The sequence below is a fragment of the Odocoileus virginianus genome, chromosome 3, assembly GCF_023699985.2.
Source record: "Odocoileus virginianus isolate 20LAN1187 ecotype Illinois chromosome 3, Ovbor_1.2, whole genome shotgun sequence".
NCBI classification, from domain to species: domain Eukaryota; kingdom Metazoa; phylum Chordata; class Mammalia; order Artiodactyla; family Cervidae; genus Odocoileus; species Odocoileus virginianus.
In genome coordinates, this window is record NC_069676.1 from 56,688,465 (window position 1) to 56,710,395 (window position 21,931).

At 41.5% G+C, this 21,931-nt stretch overlaps 1 protein-coding gene across 4 annotated transcripts in view; it reads right to left on the bottom strand.

Annotated features, from left to right (window-relative positions):
- Positions 1 to 11,677: 11,677 nt before the first annotated feature.
- The window catches only part of SH3TC2 (SH3 domain and tetratricopeptide repeats 2), a 58,497-nt gene continuing 48,243 nt past the window's right edge, over positions 11,678 to 21,931 (bottom strand). For 2 of the 4 annotated variants that reach the window (XM_020903433.2, XM_070465616.1), the window contains exons 13-17: positions 19,628 to 19,778; positions 17,188 to 17,310; positions 15,822 to 15,972; positions 14,298 to 14,494; positions 11,678 to 12,637 (exon numbers count right to left, since the gene is read on the bottom strand). In XM_020903433.2, coding sequence (XP_020759092.2) covers positions 12,446 to 12,637; positions 14,298 to 14,494; positions 15,822 to 15,972; positions 17,188 to 17,310; positions 19,628 to 19,778 — 814 coding nt within the window. In that variant the 3' untranslated portion in view covers positions 11,678 to 12,445. The remainder of the gene's footprint in view (positions 12,638 to 14,297; positions 14,495 to 15,821; positions 15,973 to 17,187; positions 17,311 to 19,627; positions 19,779 to 21,931) is intronic. The other 2 variants (XM_020903434.2, XM_070465615.1) reach the window with 2 other exon arrangements.

Here is a 21,931-nt window from a genome sequence, read left to right on the forward strand (position 1 = left end):
CTAAGTTCTAAATAGAAAATGTGAACCCAGAATTGCATGGTTATTGAAAGCACTGCTTTTCAGATCAGATAGAACTGTTTTTGAATCTCTGCAAGTGTCTTAACTTCTTTAAACCTATACTCTTTCATCTGGAAAGTGGGAATAACACATTCTTTGAATGGTCATTTGAAGGATCAAGTCAAATACCATAAGTATATTACTTAACACCATGCCTAGTACAGGACAGGGACTCAGCAAAAGACTCTGATCATCCCTGATAATAACTGGTAGTGAGTTGAAAATCAGGAAGAGACTAGCACATCTATAGCAATGCATCCTAAACAAATGAAAATTATGTTTATTATTCTCAATAAACTTTTACTGAGCACCTGCTATAAATGTAAGCAGTTTTATCTCCTAATTCTTTATGTTTCTCATTAGCAAACAGCAGGTAGATTATGGTTTTAGTACTTTCTCCGTCTCATAATTAATAAGAAGGGGCCACAACCTGAATCGAAAGTTTCATTCATTTTTTTATTGACCCATTCACTGAACCTTTATTCAGGTTCTAACATATGTCAGACACTGGTAATGACTCTACGAATATAGAAGTGAGTGACTGAAACAAAGTCCCTGCTCTCATGGAGCTTCCAGTCTAGATGGTGCACAGGAATTTTTTTTAAAGTCACACAGACAGTATAACTATAAACTGTGATAAGTGCCCTAATGGAAAAGTGCAGGGATCTATGAGCACATGAAAGAGGAATAGCTTAATGTAAAGATACAAGAACAAAGAAAGACACAGACTTTATATAACTGGGAAGAAAAGAAAGGAATGCCATGGGACTTGGAAGAGGGTCAGGTTATAAATCTGAATAATCCCTTAGAACTTTAAAACTACCAAAAATGCAGATCCTCCATGTCATCTCTATGTTTGGCTATTCTTTTCTCTGCTCAGTAGAGTCCCAAAGCGACATGTTCTAGGATAGACAAAAATCTGTTTTGTTTGTTTCATGAATAAGTAATTGGTTGTCGGGATTACCATGCAGCTGTTCTTTCAGCCTGGCCCTTGGCAGTTCCCCTGGGGAAGAAAGCAGATGTGGCTAGTGTCACTGCTGTCTGGGGCAATGTGCATACGTAAGGGGTGTTCCTATGAGCATCTCTATGAAGCAGATGTCCACTATACTCCCAGATGAACAAACATCAAAGCTCTCAATTTACAAGAAAGTTCAAAAACAAAAATATCACCTTCACACATAATATTTGGCCCATGCAAGAAAGGTAAAGTAATTGAGTCATATAAATCATGTTTAAAAATCATATTCTAGATCTAAAATGTTAGAATCAAAAACAGAAGAGATCACCTACTTAAAATTCTTTCCATAGATAAAGAGTTTGCAGTAGGTAAAAATTTGCATAGGCAAAAATCTGTGATCCCAAATAAATATAAAATAGTTTAAGAGAATAAATGTGTTCCTAAATATTGTGAGTCAGTTAAAAACAACAACAACAACAACCCTGTTCCTAACAGTCTTCATGCATATGAATTAAAGCATCTCAACATGAACATAGGCTTCGCTCTGGCTATTTGGTTCATAAAACACATCTGGAAGATGAGGGCATCCCCACCAGCTTTCCATATCAAAAGTAGGTAAACTCTCTCACGTCTGTGACCTCCCTTCTGTGCTGCCTTTTCAAGTACCACAAACTTCCATCTACCTGGCTGCTTCACTTACTCAGGTATCCATAGTCTTCTACCATTGACTCTGGGGTCTCCTGCAAATTCATCCCATTCCTCACCTGGAATCTTTAAAACTGAATTTATAATCTGTTCTGATGTATCACCATTGTGTGACTATAAGCTTTCTATTTCTCCTCTCATTTTCTATCTGGAAAAGATGTTCTTTCATTTCTTCTGGACTACTGAAAGTGGGTGAAAGTGAAAGTGGCTCAGTCGTGTCCTACTCTTTGCGACCCCATAGACTATACAGTCCATGGAATTCTCCAGGCCAGAATACTGGAATGGGTAGCCTTTCCCTTTTCCAGGGGATCTTTCCAACCCAGGGATCGAACCTAGGTCTCCCACATTGCAGGTGGATTCTTTACCAACTGAGTTACTAAACTGTAATCCGTGAAAATCTCCAAATTTTCTCAAGATCCCATAGAAAATCTGTTCTCTCCAACCCTGTTTCTAGACCCACCAGAATTGCTTGACCCACCGGAATCACCATATTGATTTCAGCCTAGCATTCCAGGCTGCTGAAACAAGTTTTGACCTTGCTTCTCTTCATGATCGTATTAGTGATGGTATCTGTCCCAAAGATGTGTCACCTGACTTAGATGCACAATATAACATAATAGTTTCTCCATTCTAGTTCCAGTATCTGGGAGACAAATCTCACCTCAACCACATACTAACTTTGGACATATCATTCTCTAAACCTCAACTGAGATAACAACAATAGTATCTTCCTCAAAATGCTGTTGAATTATATGAGATAGTTCTCAAAAAGTTTTACATAGGGGATAGCACATAATATTCATTCACAATGTCAACCATTGTCTTTATTTTGAAATGTACATATTCTCTGGTCTCAATAAAGTTGTCCCAGCAAATGATGTATATGAAAGAACAAAAGCCAGAGCCCTCAAGGTCAGTGCTTTTCAAATGGTAGGTTAGTAAGTCTAGAAATCAGTTTAGGAGGTCATAATCTGAATATTTCTAATTAGAATAGAATGTTCTTTAAAATGAGTGGAATAGACTATATTAAAGTACATTTCATACTGTAAGCACTAAATGATGTTTTGTAGAATATTATATGTTTGTGCATATGCATACTGAGATACAATGTCAAATGCATTTCTTGTTGTGTGTCATGGTTTTTAAAAAAAAAAAAAAAATGAGTTTTGAAAGGCATTGCTGTAGGCTGATCCAGGACTCCCAAACACACTCTGGTAATGAGATACAATTCAAGAGAGACATTACTGCCCTCTGCTGGAACTCTATTTCTCATGGAGAAGAACAACCGTAAAATGGTAGAGGCCTTGCTTCTCCTAGACCATGACCTCATCCATCCTACCAGAACCTTGTTTGGAAGTTGCCTGGGGGGAATTCACCCCTTGAGCTATCCTGACACCCTGAGCAATGAGTCCAAGGCAGCACTAGAAGTGGGAGCCAGAGTTCTCACCTTTAAAATAATTTTGAAAGCACAGTGTCCCTCCCTTCCACCTGCCTCCCAGTCTCTCCCAGAAACTAAGCTGAGCAGCACCATAACTGAATTATCCTAGGTCTCACCTCTGCCCTGTCATACATCACAGCCTGGCAGAGCCTTCCCTGCTTAGGGGCCTGTCTCTGCTTCTCTGGGCAGACAACACCCCCCAGAGGAAGGTGAACTGACTGTGTGTTCTCAGAGCTGGGACTGCCAGCAGCCTCCAACCTCTAATGCTCCTGAATTCTAAAGTAACTCACTAGGGTTGGAAGACCAGAGGGGCACAGACTTGGAAAGATATGCTGTCCCACCCCAGAGGTAAGCCTGCACCAAGAGGTAAGGACCCTAAGAGAACAGCACCCCTAATACACACTGCTGTCTTAAGACGTTAAAGCCCAGAAAACCAGATATACTTACTAAGAATCTATCTAGTCCTGCTTCAGTATGAGAGCTACTATGACTTGAAGGCTCATACCTAGTCATCCACACTTGAGGTCTCAAGTAAAACCTGAAGCAGTTAAAACTGAGGCTAAAGAATGTAGAGTAACTTGCCCAGTCACTCAGCCAGCTTAAGACCCAGACCCCCTTGAGTGTAGGACCAGCTTTCCTAGCCACTGCGCTAAGTCTGGCTGCACTTCAGAACTTCAGCGCTTACACCAAAAAAAGAAAAAATTGACTGAATTGCAGACTGGCAAATAAAACCCAGTATGAAAAAGAGTTTAATCTTAACTTTAAAATAAATAAACTAATGGCTGGGTCATAATCGGCATTTTTTAAGAACATAAACTATTAATTTGCTTTAAAAATAGCCTCATTTGTTTTAAGTCTTGGATCAGACTTCTTTCTTCCTCAGGTAAAAGCCTGCCACCAAGACAGATGTGCCTCAGTCATTTCATCATCTATTAAATAAAGAATGTAAATAAGTGTATCATTTCATCTAGTGTCTACACTATGTGCCAGGCATTGAGTGTGCTTGGTACTTTTACGTGTGCTGTCTTATATAATTCTTACGACTTTGGGCTCAGAGAAATTAATTTGCTGAAGGTCACACAGCTAGTAAGAGAGATTCTAACCCAAGTATCCCTGACTTCCTTGCCTCCAACTAAGAACTCAGTGAGTGCAGGGTTTACCCCCTTGAATTTTTGAATTTTTTCAAAATTTTGAAATTTTGAATTATTTATCCCCTTGAATTCCTCCCATCTCCTCATCCACACATATCAATGGCAGCAACTATCAAAAGGAAAGGAAGTCAAGATCATGAAAAACAAGGAAAGACTGAGAAACTATCACAGATCAGAGATGACTAGGGAAACATGACAACTTAAATGAAATGTGATATCCTGGATCCTGGATCACAAAAAGGGCTTAAGGGGGGAAAACTGGTGAAATCCAAATAAAAGCTGGAGTGCCGTTGTTGCAATATCCAGCTAATGGGTTTCCTGCTTTCCCTCCTGCTGCCCTGTAATCCCTTCTCATGCTGCTTCCAGATTCATCTTTCCAAAGCACAAATCTGAGCATGCTGTCTCTCCTGCTTAGAACTTTTTTGTGGCTCACCCTCATCTCAGGGTCTGTCTCCAGCTCCCGTTTCCAGAGTCTTCTCTCACTTTTCCTCCCTACCTCCCTGACTTTGCTCCAGCTTTGCTCAACTCACTGCTGTCCTCAGAAAACAAGCCCTCTCCACCCTCTGGACCGTTCTTGACACATACCCTGTCGGTCAACCCCCCCCCCCCACCCCAGGCATCAGTTAGAATTAAATAGAAATCTCTCTCTTTCTCCGGATTCAGTTTAGATGTCACTTCCTCTGGGGACCACTCCCTGATGCCCTCACTCCTATGCCTTGGTTAAGTCCTATCCCCTGAGTTCTCATTGCACCCAGTAATTAGCTCCCATCACAGTGCTGTCTACCCTGGATCATACATATATATGCCCCTTTCCTCTTTTACAACTGAAGTGGGAAGCATGCACTCAGGCATGGCATTAAATAGCATTGACTCCCAGTGTGAGGAGGCCAGTTGTTCGCTGTTTTCCTGATTGCAAGGAGAACTGTGTTAGTTAGTCTTCAACACTCCCTGCCAATTGTTAATCTCTTTATTTTCAAATAATGCTAGATGAAGCCTAGGCTCAGCACTTGCCATAAGCAACGGGATCTAACTTGAATTTGGTACACTGTTTTCACCGTATTTATTTATTTCTTTTCATTTATTTTTATTAGTTGAAGGCTAATTACTTTACAGTATTGTAGTGGTTTTTGCCATACATTGACATGAATCAGCCATGGACTTACATGTGTTCCCCATCCCGACCCCCCCCTCCCGCCTCTCTCCCCATCCCATCCCTCTTATATTACAATTTTTTAAATAAAATTTTGCTTTAACTATAAACCAGGCTAGAAAAGTAAGGCCTATTGATATTTGCATTGTTCACAGCTGCAGAAATAATTTGATGTAAAGATATTTCCTGTCATTAAGATTTTACTCTTAACCCTACAATGGGCTGTATCTTTATCTGTAAAAAAAAGGAAAAGAGCATCAGATTCACCTACCTTAACCAGGTTATTGTGAAGGTTAAAAAGTATAAGTTTCAGTGCTCTGTAAGTAGAAAAGTCAAAGTGAAGTCGCTCAGTTGTGTCCAATTCTTTGCAACCCCATGAACTGTAGCCTGCCAGGCTTCTCTGTCCATGGGATTTTCCAGGCAAGAGTACTGGAGTAAGATGCCATTTCCTTCTCCATCACTGTATTTATTTTTATTTATGAAATTCTGTTTATAGAAAGCAATACAGAAGTTTCTCTTCTGCACAGACCAGTCATCCTTTATAAAATTAATTTACATGAGTAAAGAAGTCAGTCAATTTAGAAAAAAACTGGTAAGTGGTTTTTAAGGGGGCACATATGGTGGTAAATTCACCTGTGCATATGCATGAGCACATATGAACACAAACATGCACATATGCACATGTGCATTTTTAACTGTGAACATAACCCTGAAGTAATCATTTGTGTAGCTAAGTCCTTGGATCCAGGGTACTGCTCTTGGCCACAACTACCTGTGTGGCAGGGAGAAAAATTACTTTTCTGTTTTTCAGTTTGTGTATGTGGGTGCTCAGTGGTCTCCAACTCTTTGCGACCCCATGGACTATAGCCTGCCAAGCTCCTCTGTCCATAGAATCTTCCAGGCAAGAATGCTGGAGTGGGTTGCCATTTCCTACTTCAGGGGATCTTTCTGACCTAGGAATCAAGCCTACGTCTTTTGTGTCTCCTGCACTGGCAGGTGGATTCTTTACCACTGCGACACCTGGGAAGAAGAGAAAAAAACTGGGCCATAAAAATATAGGAGTTCATCTCCCAGATACATCTCTCTTCCTGTTCATATGGCATAGAAATAACATTGCTGAAAAGAAACCTGAAGCATCATACTTTTTCTATTAGAGATCAGAGATTCAAAGTGTATAGAAGTTAAGTGACATACCCAAGGTCACATCGCAATTTAATGTCAAATTCAAGACCAAAATCCAAGTCTCCCCAGCCCCCAGTGAACTGTTTCTCTCTTCATTTCTGAAACCCTGCACCCCTAGTTCTTTTCCCAGATAAACTTGTCAAAAGAATTACATTTTATTCACAAATTACAAGCAAACAGACAGATATAATATACAGACATCTTAAAATGATGGCAAAGTAAATAAGAAAAGAATAAAGGCAATGCTAGATTTTAAAGCATTAGTATGATTGAATAGGGAAGTAATGTACCTGAAAGCTGAGAAAATATGTTATGGGTTTTCCACAATGTTGTAATTCCCTCCTTGTTATTTATTTAGATTAGATGCAAGGAGCCCAGAGCCAGGAGCCAGGCATGTCGCTAAGTTTTGGGGGAGGATTAGGATAAAGCAGGTAATTGATTCATCTTTGGCTACTACCTATGAATAATAAAACCTGCATAAACAGAAACCAGGCCCAAACACCACTTTACTCACTTTCTATGGATCATGAAAAAGTGCATGAACATAATTTCAGGGGTAATAGTTCACCAACATTTTTAAAATGGAATTTTCAGACACTTTTAAAGACTATCTTAGCAGAGTAATTTGCATATACAGTGTAGTCACTGCAATGATACAGTGCAATGTTTCTTCTCATTTAAGAAAAATAGCCTTATCCTCGTCTTTGGAAATGTGCTGAACATTTTTATAATTGACCTGGTTAAAGGCAAATTTATCAGATTTACAGGTGAACCAAAGTACACAGAATCACAAAGAAATGGAAAGATATCCCAAGCTCTTGGATTGGAAGAATTAATATTGTTAAATGGCCATACTATCCAAAGCAACCTAAAGATTTCATGAAATTCTTATCAAATTGCCCATGACATTTTTCACAGAACTAGAACAAACAATCCTAAAATTTATATGGAACCATAAAAGACAGAATTGCCAAAGCAATCCTGGGGAAAAAGAACAAAAGCAGGAGGCATAACCCTCACAGTCTTCAGACAATACTTCAAAGCTACAGTAATTGAAACAGTGGCATTGGCACAAAAACAGACATTTGGATCAATGGAACAGAATAGAGAGCCCAGAAATAAAACCACACACCTACGGTCAATTAATCTTTGACAAAGGAGGCAAGAATATACAGTAGAAAAAATACAGTTTCTCCAGTAAGTGGTGCTGGGAAAGTTGGACAGCCTCACAGAAATCAGTGAAGTTAGAACATACTCTCACACCACACACAAAAATAAACTCAAAATGATTTAAAGACTTAAATGTAAGATGTGATACCATAAAACTCCTAGAAGAAAATACAGGCAAAACATTCTCTGACATAAATCGTACCAATGTTTTCTCAGGTCCATCTCCCAAAGAAATAAAAACAAATATAGGCAAATGGGACCTAATCAAATTGACAACCTTTCGTACAGCAAAGGAAACCATAAATAAAACAAAAAGACAACCTGTAGACTGGGAGAAAATATTTGCAAATGCTGTGACTGACAAGAGCTCAATTTCCAAAATATACAAACAGCTCATACAACTCAACAACATAAAAAACAAACAACCCAAGTGAAAAATGGGCAGAAAATCTAAACAGACATTTTCCCAAAGAAGACAGACAGATGACCAACAGGCACATGAAAAGATGCCCATCATTGCTAATTATGGGAGAAATGCAAATCAAAACTACAATGAGGTACCACCTCATATCGGTCAGAATGGCCATCATTAAAATGTTTACAAATAACAAATAGTGGATAGGGTGTGGAGAAAAGGGAACCCTTCTACACTATTAGTATGAATGTAAGTTGGTGCAGCCACCATGGAAAACAGTATGGAGGTTTCTCAAAAAACTAAAAATAGAGTTGCCATATGATTCAGCAATCCCATTCTTGAGCATATATCCAGACAAAATCACAAGTTAAAAAGATAAATGCACCCATACAACATAGCAGCACTATTCACAGTAGCCAAAACTAGGAAAAAATGTCCATCAACAGATGAATGGAAAAAAAGATGTGGTATGTATACACAATAGAATACTATTCAGCCATAAAAAAAAAAAACCACACAAATGAAATAACGCCATTTGCAGCAACATGGATGGACCTGGAGATGATCATACTTATTATACTAAGTGAAGTAAATCATACTTATCATACTAGGTGAAGTAAGTCAGAAAGACAAATACTATATGATATCACTTATATGTTGAATCTAATATATGGCAGAAATGAACCTATCTAGGAAACAAAAACAGACTCACAGACATAGAGAACACTCTTAGATTTACCAAGAGGAAGGGGGTCAGGGGAGGGATGGGTTGAGAGTTTGGGGTTAGGAGATGCAAACCATTACATATAGAATGAATAAACAGCAAGGTCCTACTGTGCAGCACAGGGAATAGCACAGTATGTTCAATATCCTGTGATAAATCATAATGGAAAGGAATTTTTAAAAGAATATATATTTGTGTGTGTGTGTATAACTGAATCACTTTCCTGCACAGCAGAAATTAACACAACATTGTAAATCAACTATAATTCAATTTTTAAAAGTATGCAGAATCAGAAAAGTCTAACCAAATTTCTCAGTGAAGTGTAAAATGGGTAGGTAGCTATAACGCTCTTCACTTAAATATATGTGTGTGTGGGGGGGGGGGGATGTTGTTGCTGTTTAGTCGCTAAGTCGTGTCCTATTCTTTTGCAACCCCATGGGCTGTAATCCACCAGGTTTCTCCGTCCATGGGATTTCCTTGGCAAGAATACTAGAGGGGGTTGCCATTTTCTTCTCCAGGGGATCTTCCCAACCCAGGGGCTGAACTCATGTCTCATGCATTGCAGGCAGATTCTTTACCATTGAGCCACCTGAGAAGCCCATGTGTGTAGGTATTTATGTGTATATATGTGTATGTATTTATGTATACAGATATATATATTTGTAACAACTGAAAAATACTTGGCCAAACAGAAACTCAGATGAGCAGAGACCGCAAATGATAAACTCAATGTGAGCCAATGATAAGATGTAGCTGTTGGGGAGAATAAAAATCTTAATGCAATGTTAAAATACGATATTAAACCACATTAAGTACAGTAATGGGATTCTGTGGTGGCTCAGATAGTAAAGAGTCTGCCTGCAATGCACAAGACCCGAGTTCGACCTCTAGGTCAGGAAGATCCCCTGGAGAAGGAAATGGCAACCCACTCCAGTATTCTTGCCTGGATAATCCCATGGACAGATGAACCTGAGGCGGGGGTGGGGATGGCTACAACCCATGGGGTTGCAAAGAGTTGGACACAACTGAAGAAGCAGGGGAAGTCCAGTAATGACCCTCAGTACTCTCTACCCACCAGCCAATACCAGTTATAAGAACCACACTATCAAAGGGACAGGAATTGGCATCTGGCCAGAGGAGAGTAATAGGTCAGTGGGGAAAAGGGGGAAAGGAGAGGGTCTGTAACCTGAGACAAGTGGGGAATGGTTCATGGCTTGGATCCCAGAGCCAACCAAGTCTTCTTCAAATACAAGATTCGTAACCATTCTGGAATGCATGCGCCTCCCAGGAATGTTGTTGAAAGGCTTCTGTATGGGAGGTTAGACTAAACTTCAACATCCCTCCCTTGGGGGATTTTATGGTTTGTGGTGGGTGCAAAACCACATCTGTCTTACACGGTAGTGGACTAGGTCACTTCATTTCCTTCCTGAAGAAGAATACTCGAGTAGAGAGCATTTTAACAACCAATCAAGCTCCTAAGAGAAAATAAGATGTACGAATATGTGCACAATATTCCTGACTAGAAGATGCACTGCTGACTCAACTCACCACCTCTATCCTACCCCTCCACACCACCAATCATCCAGTAGCCCCAAGAAGCTAGAAAGAAAGGGCAGAGCATCTTACAGTAAATCTAAGCTGTCTGTGATCAGATGGTGAGACCTGTAGCTAGATCTTGCATGTTCCCACATTTCAGAACAATAGTGAACCACCAACATCTGGGGTATTTCAGATGCTCATTAAAAATCCATGTTCCTGGGGTATCTCCCAGACCTACTGAATCAAAATTATTGGAGTAAGAACCAGAAAGTTTTTCTACAAGTTTTCTGTAAGTTTCTCGGGTAACTTCTTTTCACATTCTCTAAGAACCATGGTTCCAGAGCTTTGCTTCTCAAGCTTTAGTGTGCATTAGAATCACCTCGAAAACAGGGTAAAGCCAGGGCTCCTTGGCCCCAGAGACTGTGCTTCAGATGTCTTAGGTAGAGCCCTGAAATTCACACTTCACACGATCTCACGGGTGACACTGAGGTTGCTCGTCCAGTCAGTGGGCCATACTTGGAGCTCACTGCCTTAGAATTCCTGATTCTGTCATCAAAGAACTCAAGACACTGTGGTAGCCCCAACTGACTCCCCACCTTCTGGAATCCATATCCTTGGTAAATCCTTCCCTTTTGTGTGGGCTGGACATAGTGATTCACATATAATGAACAAAATATGCAAAACTAGTTGGATGCCACCTCTGAGACTAGTTATGAGAAGACAGTGACTACCCACTCTCACCCTTGCTCTTATTCTCACATGCTCGCTGATGAAGAGGCTGCCATGCTATGAGCTGCCTGATGGCAAGGCCCACAAGGCAAGAACCTGTGGGTAGCCTCTGGCCAACAGCAAGCAAAGCACTAACTCCTACTAATAGCAATGTGAGTGCGTTTGGAAACATATCCTTCCCTAGCTGAGCCTGAGAAGACTACAGGTGTAGTTGATGCCTTGATGGAAGCCCTGTGAGCTACTCTGAGCCAGAGGACCCAGAAAAGTCAAGTTTGGATTCCTGCCTTCTCACAGAAGCTATGAAATAATCAATGTTCCAAGTCACTAGATGTGTTATGCAATGATAGATAATAGAGATGCTTTGTACATGAGCAACCCTGGAGTCGATATGACCCCTTGGTATTTAACCTATCCTTCAAGCCCCTCATCTCATCTTCCTTATTATTAAGGAGACAAATGTGTGATAAACATAGATGAGCAATATTTAATAATACACACTGTTTACACGTAATTTACGTCATAATGTTCTTAGTGCTCAATTTTTAAGCCATGACCCTGGAGAGGCTTCCCTTGGGTTTTAGGGAGGTTGTGGGGGAGAAGAGCCTCAAGGCAGGATGGGGATGGTGCATCCACATCAGACCTCACATCAGACCTCACCCTCTGTGCACTCCACCTGGCCATTCTGAGGCTTTCTTTTGCACTAAGAGCATGGTGAATTCTCACCCACCAGTCCTCGTGACAGGAGGAGTAGCACCTCAACTGGCTGAAGAAAGAGAAGAAAGAAATGACTAGTTTCACTGCTGGCAAGGGGAGGGGTCTTTCCCTGAGAAAAGTCAGTAAAGGGAACAAAGTCCAATCTGCTTGCCTTCTCTCCAGTGCAGTGCCTGATTTCTTCACTGAGGGAAGTGGACAGCTTTCCTAGGGGCAAAAATTCTCATTTTCTCTAGAACTGTGTGTCTAGAAAGTACATCTCAGGGGCTGCATGTGTGGAAGGGCCACAGTCTACTGGAAAGGCTCTAGACACAAAGTCAGGACCCTAATCCCTGGTCCACCATCCATTCCTTGTGTGACTGAGATGAGCCCTCTCCCTCTGGACTGTGCTCTTCCCATTCTGAGATGAGACGATGGGCCAGGTCATGGCTTGAACTCCCCAGATTAGTGTCTAAGAGGCTAAGAAGAGAGGTAGCTTCTGACAATGGCAACTGGTCGGAGATGGGGCAGCTGTCCTCAGAGGAACAGGCCCCCACCACTCAGCCAGCGTGCCCTCTCTGAGGAGCGCCCAGAGGGACAGCTGTGCCACAGGGGGCTCTGGCAGATGTTGTCCAGCCTGGTCCTAATGACGTCCTGCAGCTCCTCGTCACCAAGCAGGACCGCAGCCGCCAGGGCCAGCCAGAAGTACTCGGTGGCATCGTGGGCATCCTAACCCCCAGCATGGGGGCAGAAAAGAGACAGCATTAGCAGACATTTCCAGGAGAGGCTTGGAGGCAATGCCAGGAAATCTAAGAAAACTAGCTTTTGCTTGTTTGACATCCTTTCCCACCTCTTTCTCCTGGTTCCTTGGGGGAGTTCCCTCACCAAGTCCACGTCAGCTCTGTGATGTTGCTAACCCCGGTGACCCTCCTCCCCAGGCACAGGGATGGCGTCTTACCCAGACACAGACAATCATGAAGCAGCATCACCCTGGGCACAGAGCTTTAGGTATAAGAATATGACTCAAGCTGACTTGTCCCAAGTCACTCCCTGGGACGTTTCAAGTGTGACCTAAGAGAGAAAATGGTCCCTCACCCTTTTAGATGGGGGCTTGAAGCTGCGAATAATAGAAGGAGAAAAGGCCAAGTAACAGAGAGAAGTAGAAACATTCTAAGCCAAGAAATACAGAGAGAGGTTCCCCACCTCTCTCTCAGATCCATGATGGCTTCTGGCTACCAGCTTCCAGCACTACCTGAAATTAAACTTATACCTGAATTTCCCAGTTCCTTGAGCCAATAAATCTCCTTATTTGCTTAAGCTAGTTTGAGTTGAGCTCTTTCCCTTGCAATGCCTAGAGTCCTTGGTTGATGAAATCAAATCATACACACTTTGTCCTACTTCCTGGGAGCTGTGGATCAAAGGCAAGATTGCTGAGGGGAGTTCTTCACTACCCCATCGTCCCTCCCTACATGGTTGGGATGCAGAAAATATGGTTCTTCTGGTGAGACTCAAAAAGATATGTCTGGTTCTCATTAACCCTCATAGGGCAATAATAAATTCAAACCAGAAACACTCTGGCAAATAAGAAAAGGACAGCAGAGCTGCCCTAAGGGTCTGCAAACAGAAGCCACTGTTTCTGTGTGAAAAGAGTAAGGATTCTGCTGAAGCAGAGAGAGACATCTAGTAAGGGAAGCCAATGTCTAGGGACTAAGTTCGACGGCCAGAATGCAACTGAGAATTATAGACCACACACATAGTTCTATTAATAGAAGTCACTGGAAAAATAAGAAGTTCTGGATTCAACTCCAGAAAAGCAAACAGGAGATCAGGGCTAAGATCTTCTCAGGACCTAGGCATGCTTATAATCTAAGACCCTGCATGTTATTATCTCAAACATGTCAATATGTACCTAGATTTCATCTAAAATATCATTTATAAAACTTCTTAAGAACTGAGTTGCAACTGACTAGTTCATCTATAACATTTTTCAGACGTACAGTTAGGAATTAATTTTAATTTTGAAGCTTATAGTTCTTTTGTTTGGGGGTCTCGTGTATTGTTTAGGTCTCATATATTTTCACAGGCCCTGGAGGAGCTCACAGGCACTAGAACATGTCCCCATAGTATCTGATAAATGAAATGGGCCCAGAAATCCCAGCAGGGCAAGGAAAGAGAGGAACATGTCTCCTTAGCAGAGATGGGAGCCTCTTTGAGCTCTCCAAGGGGGGCTAAGTGGAGACTATCATTGTGTTCCCAGAGGAGCCACTCCCCACCCTATGAGACAACACTCCCCAGTTTACCCCTCTCTACTTTACCCTGAAGGCTCAGGGTCAGGGAAGAATATAAGTGGACAGCAGCTCTCAGACAGCCTCGCAAGCCTGTTTCTTACCTTCAGCTGGTAGAAGGTGAGTTGGCCCAGACGATAATACACCTTGGCATAGTATAAGGCCTCCTTGGGGGTCTGTAGCCAGGGTGGACAGAGGGACAGAGTCTTCAGGTAGCAGTCCTCAGCCATCTCATACATGTGCAGGGAATAGTACACAGTGGCCAGACGGTGGAAGGCCACCAGCTCCTGCCGCTGATCTTCTAGAAATTGGAAGACTGAGAGAGATATCCTACCGCCAACACCTTGCATCATTAGTTCACTCATTCATTCTGTACAATTTAGAGACCCTTTCACTTTTAACTTATGCTTTAGAATCTTGGGGTCTAATGGGTCTATGACTGGTTTTGCCTTTGGTGGATTTATTGTTTCAATAACTAACTCCTTTAACACAGAACAGACTTTAAAAGAGAACAAAGGCTTCCAATTGTAACTTTGGAATATTTACAAGGTGGCTGTTTGATGTAATCTAAAAACATCACTTTTAAGCTTCAAAAAGCCAAAAGCCAAAGCTAAAAGAGAAGAATCCAACTCTCTGATATGGAAATATCCAGTGATGTGGAATCGCATGAAAGGGTGAATATATTCTCCTTTCAGCTTCCATCCAAGGAAGGATAAAAATGTTCCAGAGGGAGCTGCCTGGGCCCTCAAGGTCTTCCTAAGACCAGCAGACAGTTGCACAAATAAGGTTTTCTGCAGTAAAGGAAGAGCTAGGAAAAGAAGAGAGAACTCTGAAGTGCAATTAAACACAATAAAGTCCAGTACCATCCACATCTCATGCCCTTGAGAATGCCCAGAAGTCCCTTCTAGAATCATCACAGAAGACTCCATTTGCCCTTACATCTAATCAAGCATCCTTTAATAAAACCTGGTTTTCCTCAAGCACCAATATTTGAGATGAGTTTATCTTTTTATATTTTGCATTTTTTTTTTCTGTTTTAGTGACTTACATTGTTTCTCATCAGCTTTTGTTGTAAATGCAAGCTATTTCAGCTACTGAGTGAGTTAGGTTAATGGGAATCTGACTTTCATTTACATTTCAATACCATATGAAAATACGCACCTGACTAATAATCAACTAATTAAAAAGTTAAGGCACAGTGCTTTTGTAATAGGCCATTAGTGTATAGGATAGGATAGGATACCATATGTGCATAGGATAAAATACCATTTACCCTGGACTCAAAATAATACCAACGATACTAACTATAATAGTGTGCACAAACAACACTTATCAAGGACTTATTATATAAAACAAGCACTGTGCTGTGGGTTTCAGCTGGATTATCATTGGTCTTCATAACAACTGCATGCTGTGGATGTCATTTTTAATCCTGATTTGCCAATGACAAACTTGAGGCTTATAGATATTAAATTAGGTAACTTGCTTACCTGGGGGCTCCTTGACACTTTGACCTAAAGTTTGAACCTATGCAGTCTGACTCCAAGGGTATGCTCTTACATCTTTGTTGCCCCTCAGGGAGTGTCACCCCTTCCCATTCAGTACCCCAGACAATTAGGACCACCTACCTGCAACTGTGCTGAGTCTGGCTGCCAAGGTAGCAAATTCCAAAGCCTTCTCATAGCCTTCCAGGCTGATCTGCAGCTCTGCCAACTTGTTGAAAATCCGGAGCTCGGTTCTCACTGCCTTCATCCTCCTTGCTAAGGGAACAGCCCCATTCTGAGAACAGAGGCACAAGGAAACTTAGTCTAGCCGAGAATCATTAACATATACCATGTTCTAGGAGGTTATATTATATCTTACTACCAGGGACGGAGGGATGGCAGTGACTGAAGCCCAGGGGGAGATGGCACTTCCCTTGCATGGCTTTTCTCAGCTCTCTCTCCTGATCCTTGCTCTTGGTTGCTCTCCCCAGCCCTCAGAGGTAGAGGAACTAGAGGGTCATCAGGCTACCCTGAAACTGAGAGCAGGGAAGAGAAGACAACTTTCCTCAAGGCCACATGGGAAATTAGTCACCTTCCAGTTATGCACTCCCTTCGCACCCACAGTGCTAATCTACGAAGTACATACATGTAGTATGTGCATAGTGTCTGAGAGTCCCCAGGAAATAGTCATTTCTATTATTTTTATTATGAATGTTGGGCAGGTCACTTCATCTCTCTGAGCCTCAGGTTTCTCATCTATAAAATGTATATGATCAGGAGAACCTCAAAAATCAGAGACATGTCTTTCATTCGCTCCTAGCACAGAGCCTGGCACATATTGCTGGCTTGATGAATGTTTGATGACTGAATAAACAATTGAACAAGCAAATGAGTAAGTATTGGAATAAGTGAAATTTTAGGATCAAATAAGATAACAGTTTCCCAAACTTCAGTCTGTAATGAGCAATTATGGTTTTTTACATATCTACTTAACATATGGACATTTATTTAATTAATATTATTTCTTAAATTAACTGTCTTTTATTTTCTTGTCTCATTCTTTGCAATAATATCTGTGAAATCATGAGTTTTATGAACTGGTATTATACATTTTTAATTTTAAAAGTATATTTTAATACATAATAAAACATAGTAAAGCAAAAGTGTTGATCCATAGACCAATCATCTCCCACCATGCCATGTATATAGAAACATTCTGGTCAACAAAGACGTGCTACAAACTGTAAAGTACCATGCACCTAAAAGTTGTAATTATTATGGTATGTTCTCTCAGGAAGAATCCTCTATTTATCAAGCCCAAAAGTGATAGAGTTTATCAGCTCCTTCTTTGAGAGCCTGCTGGACTTAAGAGAGGGAGAGCTTGTGGGCAGGCAAAGAAATACCATCAAGAGAGGGGAATGGGGTCCCAGGCCAAAGTCCAAGTGAACCTGCCTACATTTGTGCCACAGCCTGGCTGGAGATACTGCTGACCATGTAGCCCATGACTCACTCGGTAATACTCCACTGCACGATGCCTGTGGCGAGTCCCATTGAAGAACACATCACCCGCTTCCTCATAGAGCTTGAGAGCCAAGGAGGGCTCCTCTGACTTCAGGGCTTTCTGGATGGCTGTCTGGGTGGGACAGAGACTGCTGTCAAAGGTGGAGAGAAGCACTTCGGAATGTCCACAGGCCTGGCAAGAAGGACATCCTGACCATCTAGCTTAACCCTCTGTTAAGTCCCCAGAACCTTAAATTGTCTTCCGTACTCATAAGGCTGGTAAGAAGCCTTCAGAATTCCCTAGTTCTGCATTTCCCCTTTGATGACATGGAGATGAGATCATTTGATGAGATGATGAGCTTATTTTGAAAGCCCTAGAAATGGTTTTCAGCAGCACAAACATCTTCTAATAGTTGAATATTTATTTTAATGTGTTTAGAGAAAAAATATTAATAATACATCAATAGATAGCTAGAGGGAAATTTGTACAACACAGGGAGCTCAGCTCAGTGTTCCATAACAACCTAGATGGGTGGAATGGGGAACGTGGTTGGAGGCAGGCTTAAGAGGGAGGGGATATATGTATTACAGCTGATTCACATTGTTGTACAGCAGAAACCAACACAATATTGTAAAGCAATTATCCTCCAATTAAAAATTTTAAAAATTAAAAAAATAATACATCAAAATCTCTGATTTTAGATAGCACTGTTTAATGTAAAAAGTTAAGCTAATATGAAGTTGAGTCAAAGAAAAATAAATAAATAATGGTACAGAGGTAGTGGATATGGCAAAACCATAAACCTGATATATAAATGACTGAAGTTTGGAAAAAGTGATTTCATCCAACACATACAGTTTCCAGATGGAGAAACAGGCTCAGAATAAGGAGTTTTCAAGTTTACATCAATAGTTAGTGGCAAACAAATGCTAGTGCCTTTGATCCCATTACCTTTCTCCTGGCCCCTATGATCTCTTTATCTCGAACAAGCTATTTAATTTTGCACCTAAACAAAATGTGATGAAGACATAGAAGAGAAGCATGTACCACACCTGCAGCACAACTACTGTATCTCAAAGATCCTTAGGTAGAGAATGATTTACCTCAATGGGAAAGACTTCGGAACATCAAGTCAGGTGGCAGTCTAGGGTTAGGGGTGCCTCGGACCAATTCTGGTCTGTGAATTACAGGGCCAAGGTCCCTCAGTTATTTTTTACTGCATATACAGATACACAAAAATAGAGGCAGTGAGATGAAATCCTGGAGTCAGGAGTTCTACTACCAAGCAATGAACAGCCCCAATAGCCCCCTCTGGGCCTTTGTCTCCTGGAGAGAGAAAGACAAGACCAAATTGTCTGTTCTCTGATAATTCTTCCACCTCTAAAATCCCAAGGCTAGAGAATAGAGTCTGAAAGAAAAAACTTTTTAAGTCATACTGCTGGAGAGCAGTTTTAACCACTTACTAGATGTATCACTTTAGGCAAGTTACTCAGCCTCACCGAGTACTGTCTGTAAAATGTAAATTTCAATAGAAACTCCTGCCGCATTTGTAATGAGGATGAAACAACATCGTGCATGTGAACTGTTTAACAAAGTCTCCCATGCAAAGTAAGACTTCAAACATGTTATACAATCATTATTAAGACTCAGTGGAAGCAAATTTGTGTGAGAATAAGTAATAGAGTAAGGGAGTTGGATAAAGGGGAAGAAAATGAAAAATGGGAAGGAAGTGAAGATTAAAAGGCATATTTTTGATAGAGTACATCTTCTTATCTACCATCATAATGTCAGTATTGTGCAGACAGTGATGATGATGAAATACCATTTATTAAGCATTTACCAATTCCCATGTACTTAGTAAATGTTTAAGTACATGTGTTTACTATGCAAATGTTATACTTAATATTTACTAAAGACAGATCCCCTCATGAAGAAACTGAGGCTCAGAGAGCTCAGATAAGTCACACAGTTCATTATCAATGGCCCTGTGATTTGATTCCAGGTCCATCTTCCTTTAAAGCGGAGGTACTTAATCTATACTATGATATACTACAGATGTTAAAGGTGTACAAACAAAAAAAAATCATAAGAAAATAATAATGTTAATACACTGCAAACATCAACCTTCCTTACCTACCTGAAGTCAAGCTGTGTGTTGAGATTTAGAAAGATGGATAAAACTGCCAAGACAGATGAGCAAGTCTCCCATCATGTTGAGAGCTCACACATGCATATGGAACTCAGGGACTGGCCCACAGCTGCTTGTTTTCAGTCTATCAGACTGCCCTGGCTTCCATCTTTAGTCCAGGGAGCAACCCAGAGTTGACTGTCCCCCTAAGAGCTTGACAAGAACATCACCTCTCCCTAGTTCCAGCTCACCACTTTGGAGGGTACAGCTGCCCCCACTCCCATGGTCCAGGCCAGCAGATAAGCTCTGCTGGAGACCCACCTGCAGGTACAGCTCCACCAGTTCATCTTCCTGCATGAGGTAGTGGAGTCGCCCAGCCCCAAGCCAGGCCTCAGCAGCCTTGTCTCTCTCCCCCAGGTCAGTGAAGATACGCAGGCTCTCCTTGATGCAGGTGAGGGACCTCCTGAGGGACCTGGGGATGAACATGGACTCATAAGGTATGAGGGCTCAAAGAGACCCAGAGTCATTCAGCACAGGAGGACATTGAAGCTCTGGTGGGTGAACAACATTATTTCAGATCACACAGGGAGATCTGCCTAAACCAGCTGTGATCTGGATCTATCTAAACCAGCTGTGACCTCGTTCCAAACCAGCTGTGATCTGGATCTGCCTAAACCAACTGTGAGACCTTGAGAAAGTACAGAATCTCTCTGTGCCTTGGCTTCCCCATCTGCAAAATGGGGATATAACTGTACCTGCCTCAGAGGATGGTTATGATAATTAAATGAGATAGTGTTTAGAACAGTGCCTACCATAGAGTAGGCACTTGATAAACGTTTAAATGTTAGTTATCATTTTTATGATTACTGACCCATGATCCAACCATCTTTCCATGACACTATAATATTTTTCATTAGAACTTAACACAGTGGATGACAAATGCATACTTATTGAGTAAATGTACAAAAGAATGACCATAGTGGTAACTGTAAATCATTAGAAAGATTTTGATGTTTGTATAATAAGAAAAATCAAAGAAGGAGGAAAGTCTTGGTGTTTAACGGACTACTCTTCAGTTATTTGGAAATTGTTCATGTAGAAAACTCTTCCCCTCACGTCAGGGATTAATGAAGAAACAAGGCATAGGTAATACAGTGCTGCACATGTTCAGAATTCCAGAACAAGAAGGAACACTGTGCATCACCAACTTCAGCAGTAACTAGAATCATCTAGAAACTCTTTAAACATGCATCCACAGGCAAAGTCATCACCCCAATGTGTTGACATACCATGCTAGCCTGGTACACTCTAGCTCAAGTAGCAGCATTTTGTCAAAGCTCCTTATCAGCTACTATTGTGACTATTGTGCAACTTGGGTTGAGACTCTCTCCCTGTTTCATAGGGAAAACAGGCCCAGAGATGGGAAGTGACTTGCACAAGACTGTACACCACACTGGGGGACAATCAAAGGCCAGAACTCCATTCTCCTGAGTCTCAGCCCAGGACCCATCCCACAATACCCATATTCTTCATAGTGTGATTCATGACTCACCTGTACCAACATTACCTGGGAGCTTATTAAAAGACTCCCAGAGATCTCTCAGACTGACTGAATCAGAATCATCACAGTAGCAAGCCAGGAATCTGAATTTCTAAGACACACCCAGATTATACTACTGAGCACTGATGTTTGGGAAACACCAAACCGTGGAAATCCTTCTAGGAACACTGACCATTACCAACTAAATCTGTAAATAGTTAGGAGGTCCTTATCAAACATGGTTCCATCTCACGATAGGCAACCCAGGCCCCAGGCCCCCTTGTGCACAGTGATGGAAATAAGTATTGTTTGTGACTAATAAGGCCCTAATTCATCTTGGCAACGAGGCAGCTATTAGCCTTCAGAGAAACTGCCAGACATTTGATCCTTGTAAGTCCTGAGAAGAAAGAACTCTAGTTCTCTGATGCCCTGCTTCTGATATGACATTTACTGACATTAAGGATGGGCAGTGGCCACTCTCCGTCAAGAAGCAGAATGTCAGACTTGCTGCTGAGACTGTGCTGTGAGCCAAGAAGCTGCACGCAATGCTGAGGTGGTCACCAACCTCCCTGGCCTGGTAACCACAGGCCTCCTTCACTACAGGAAGCCCTGACCTTTTCTCACCCACTCTGCACCCCTTAAATGCCAGCAGGGATAACAGGTTCTACAGGCCTGGTCTCCACTGCTCCCCTACTCCCACTGTAACAATTAAATGAAGACAGGACCCTACATCTCATCCTGGGAGATTCTTGGGATATGGTTATCTTCTCCAAACCCCCAGGGAGCAAGATGTGGGTTATCACAGAGAAATAAACTCACGAGAAGGTATTTTGATCTCAGAATTTTTCTCTCTGAGCTCACTATGACTGTGAAAGAGATGAGGTCAGCATTCCTCAAAAATTACTCCAAGGGGGAAGACAGGACTTAGAGAGACCCAGATTCTCACATAACTCTATCAACACTCTATGTGCATGGATTTTCCGAAGACTACTGCTTCCACCAAGACTTATACCTGATTCATGACTCCAGTATAAGACAAGCACCTTATGGTCTAAAGTTGGGAAGTGGTCTCCAGCTTCCTTGGT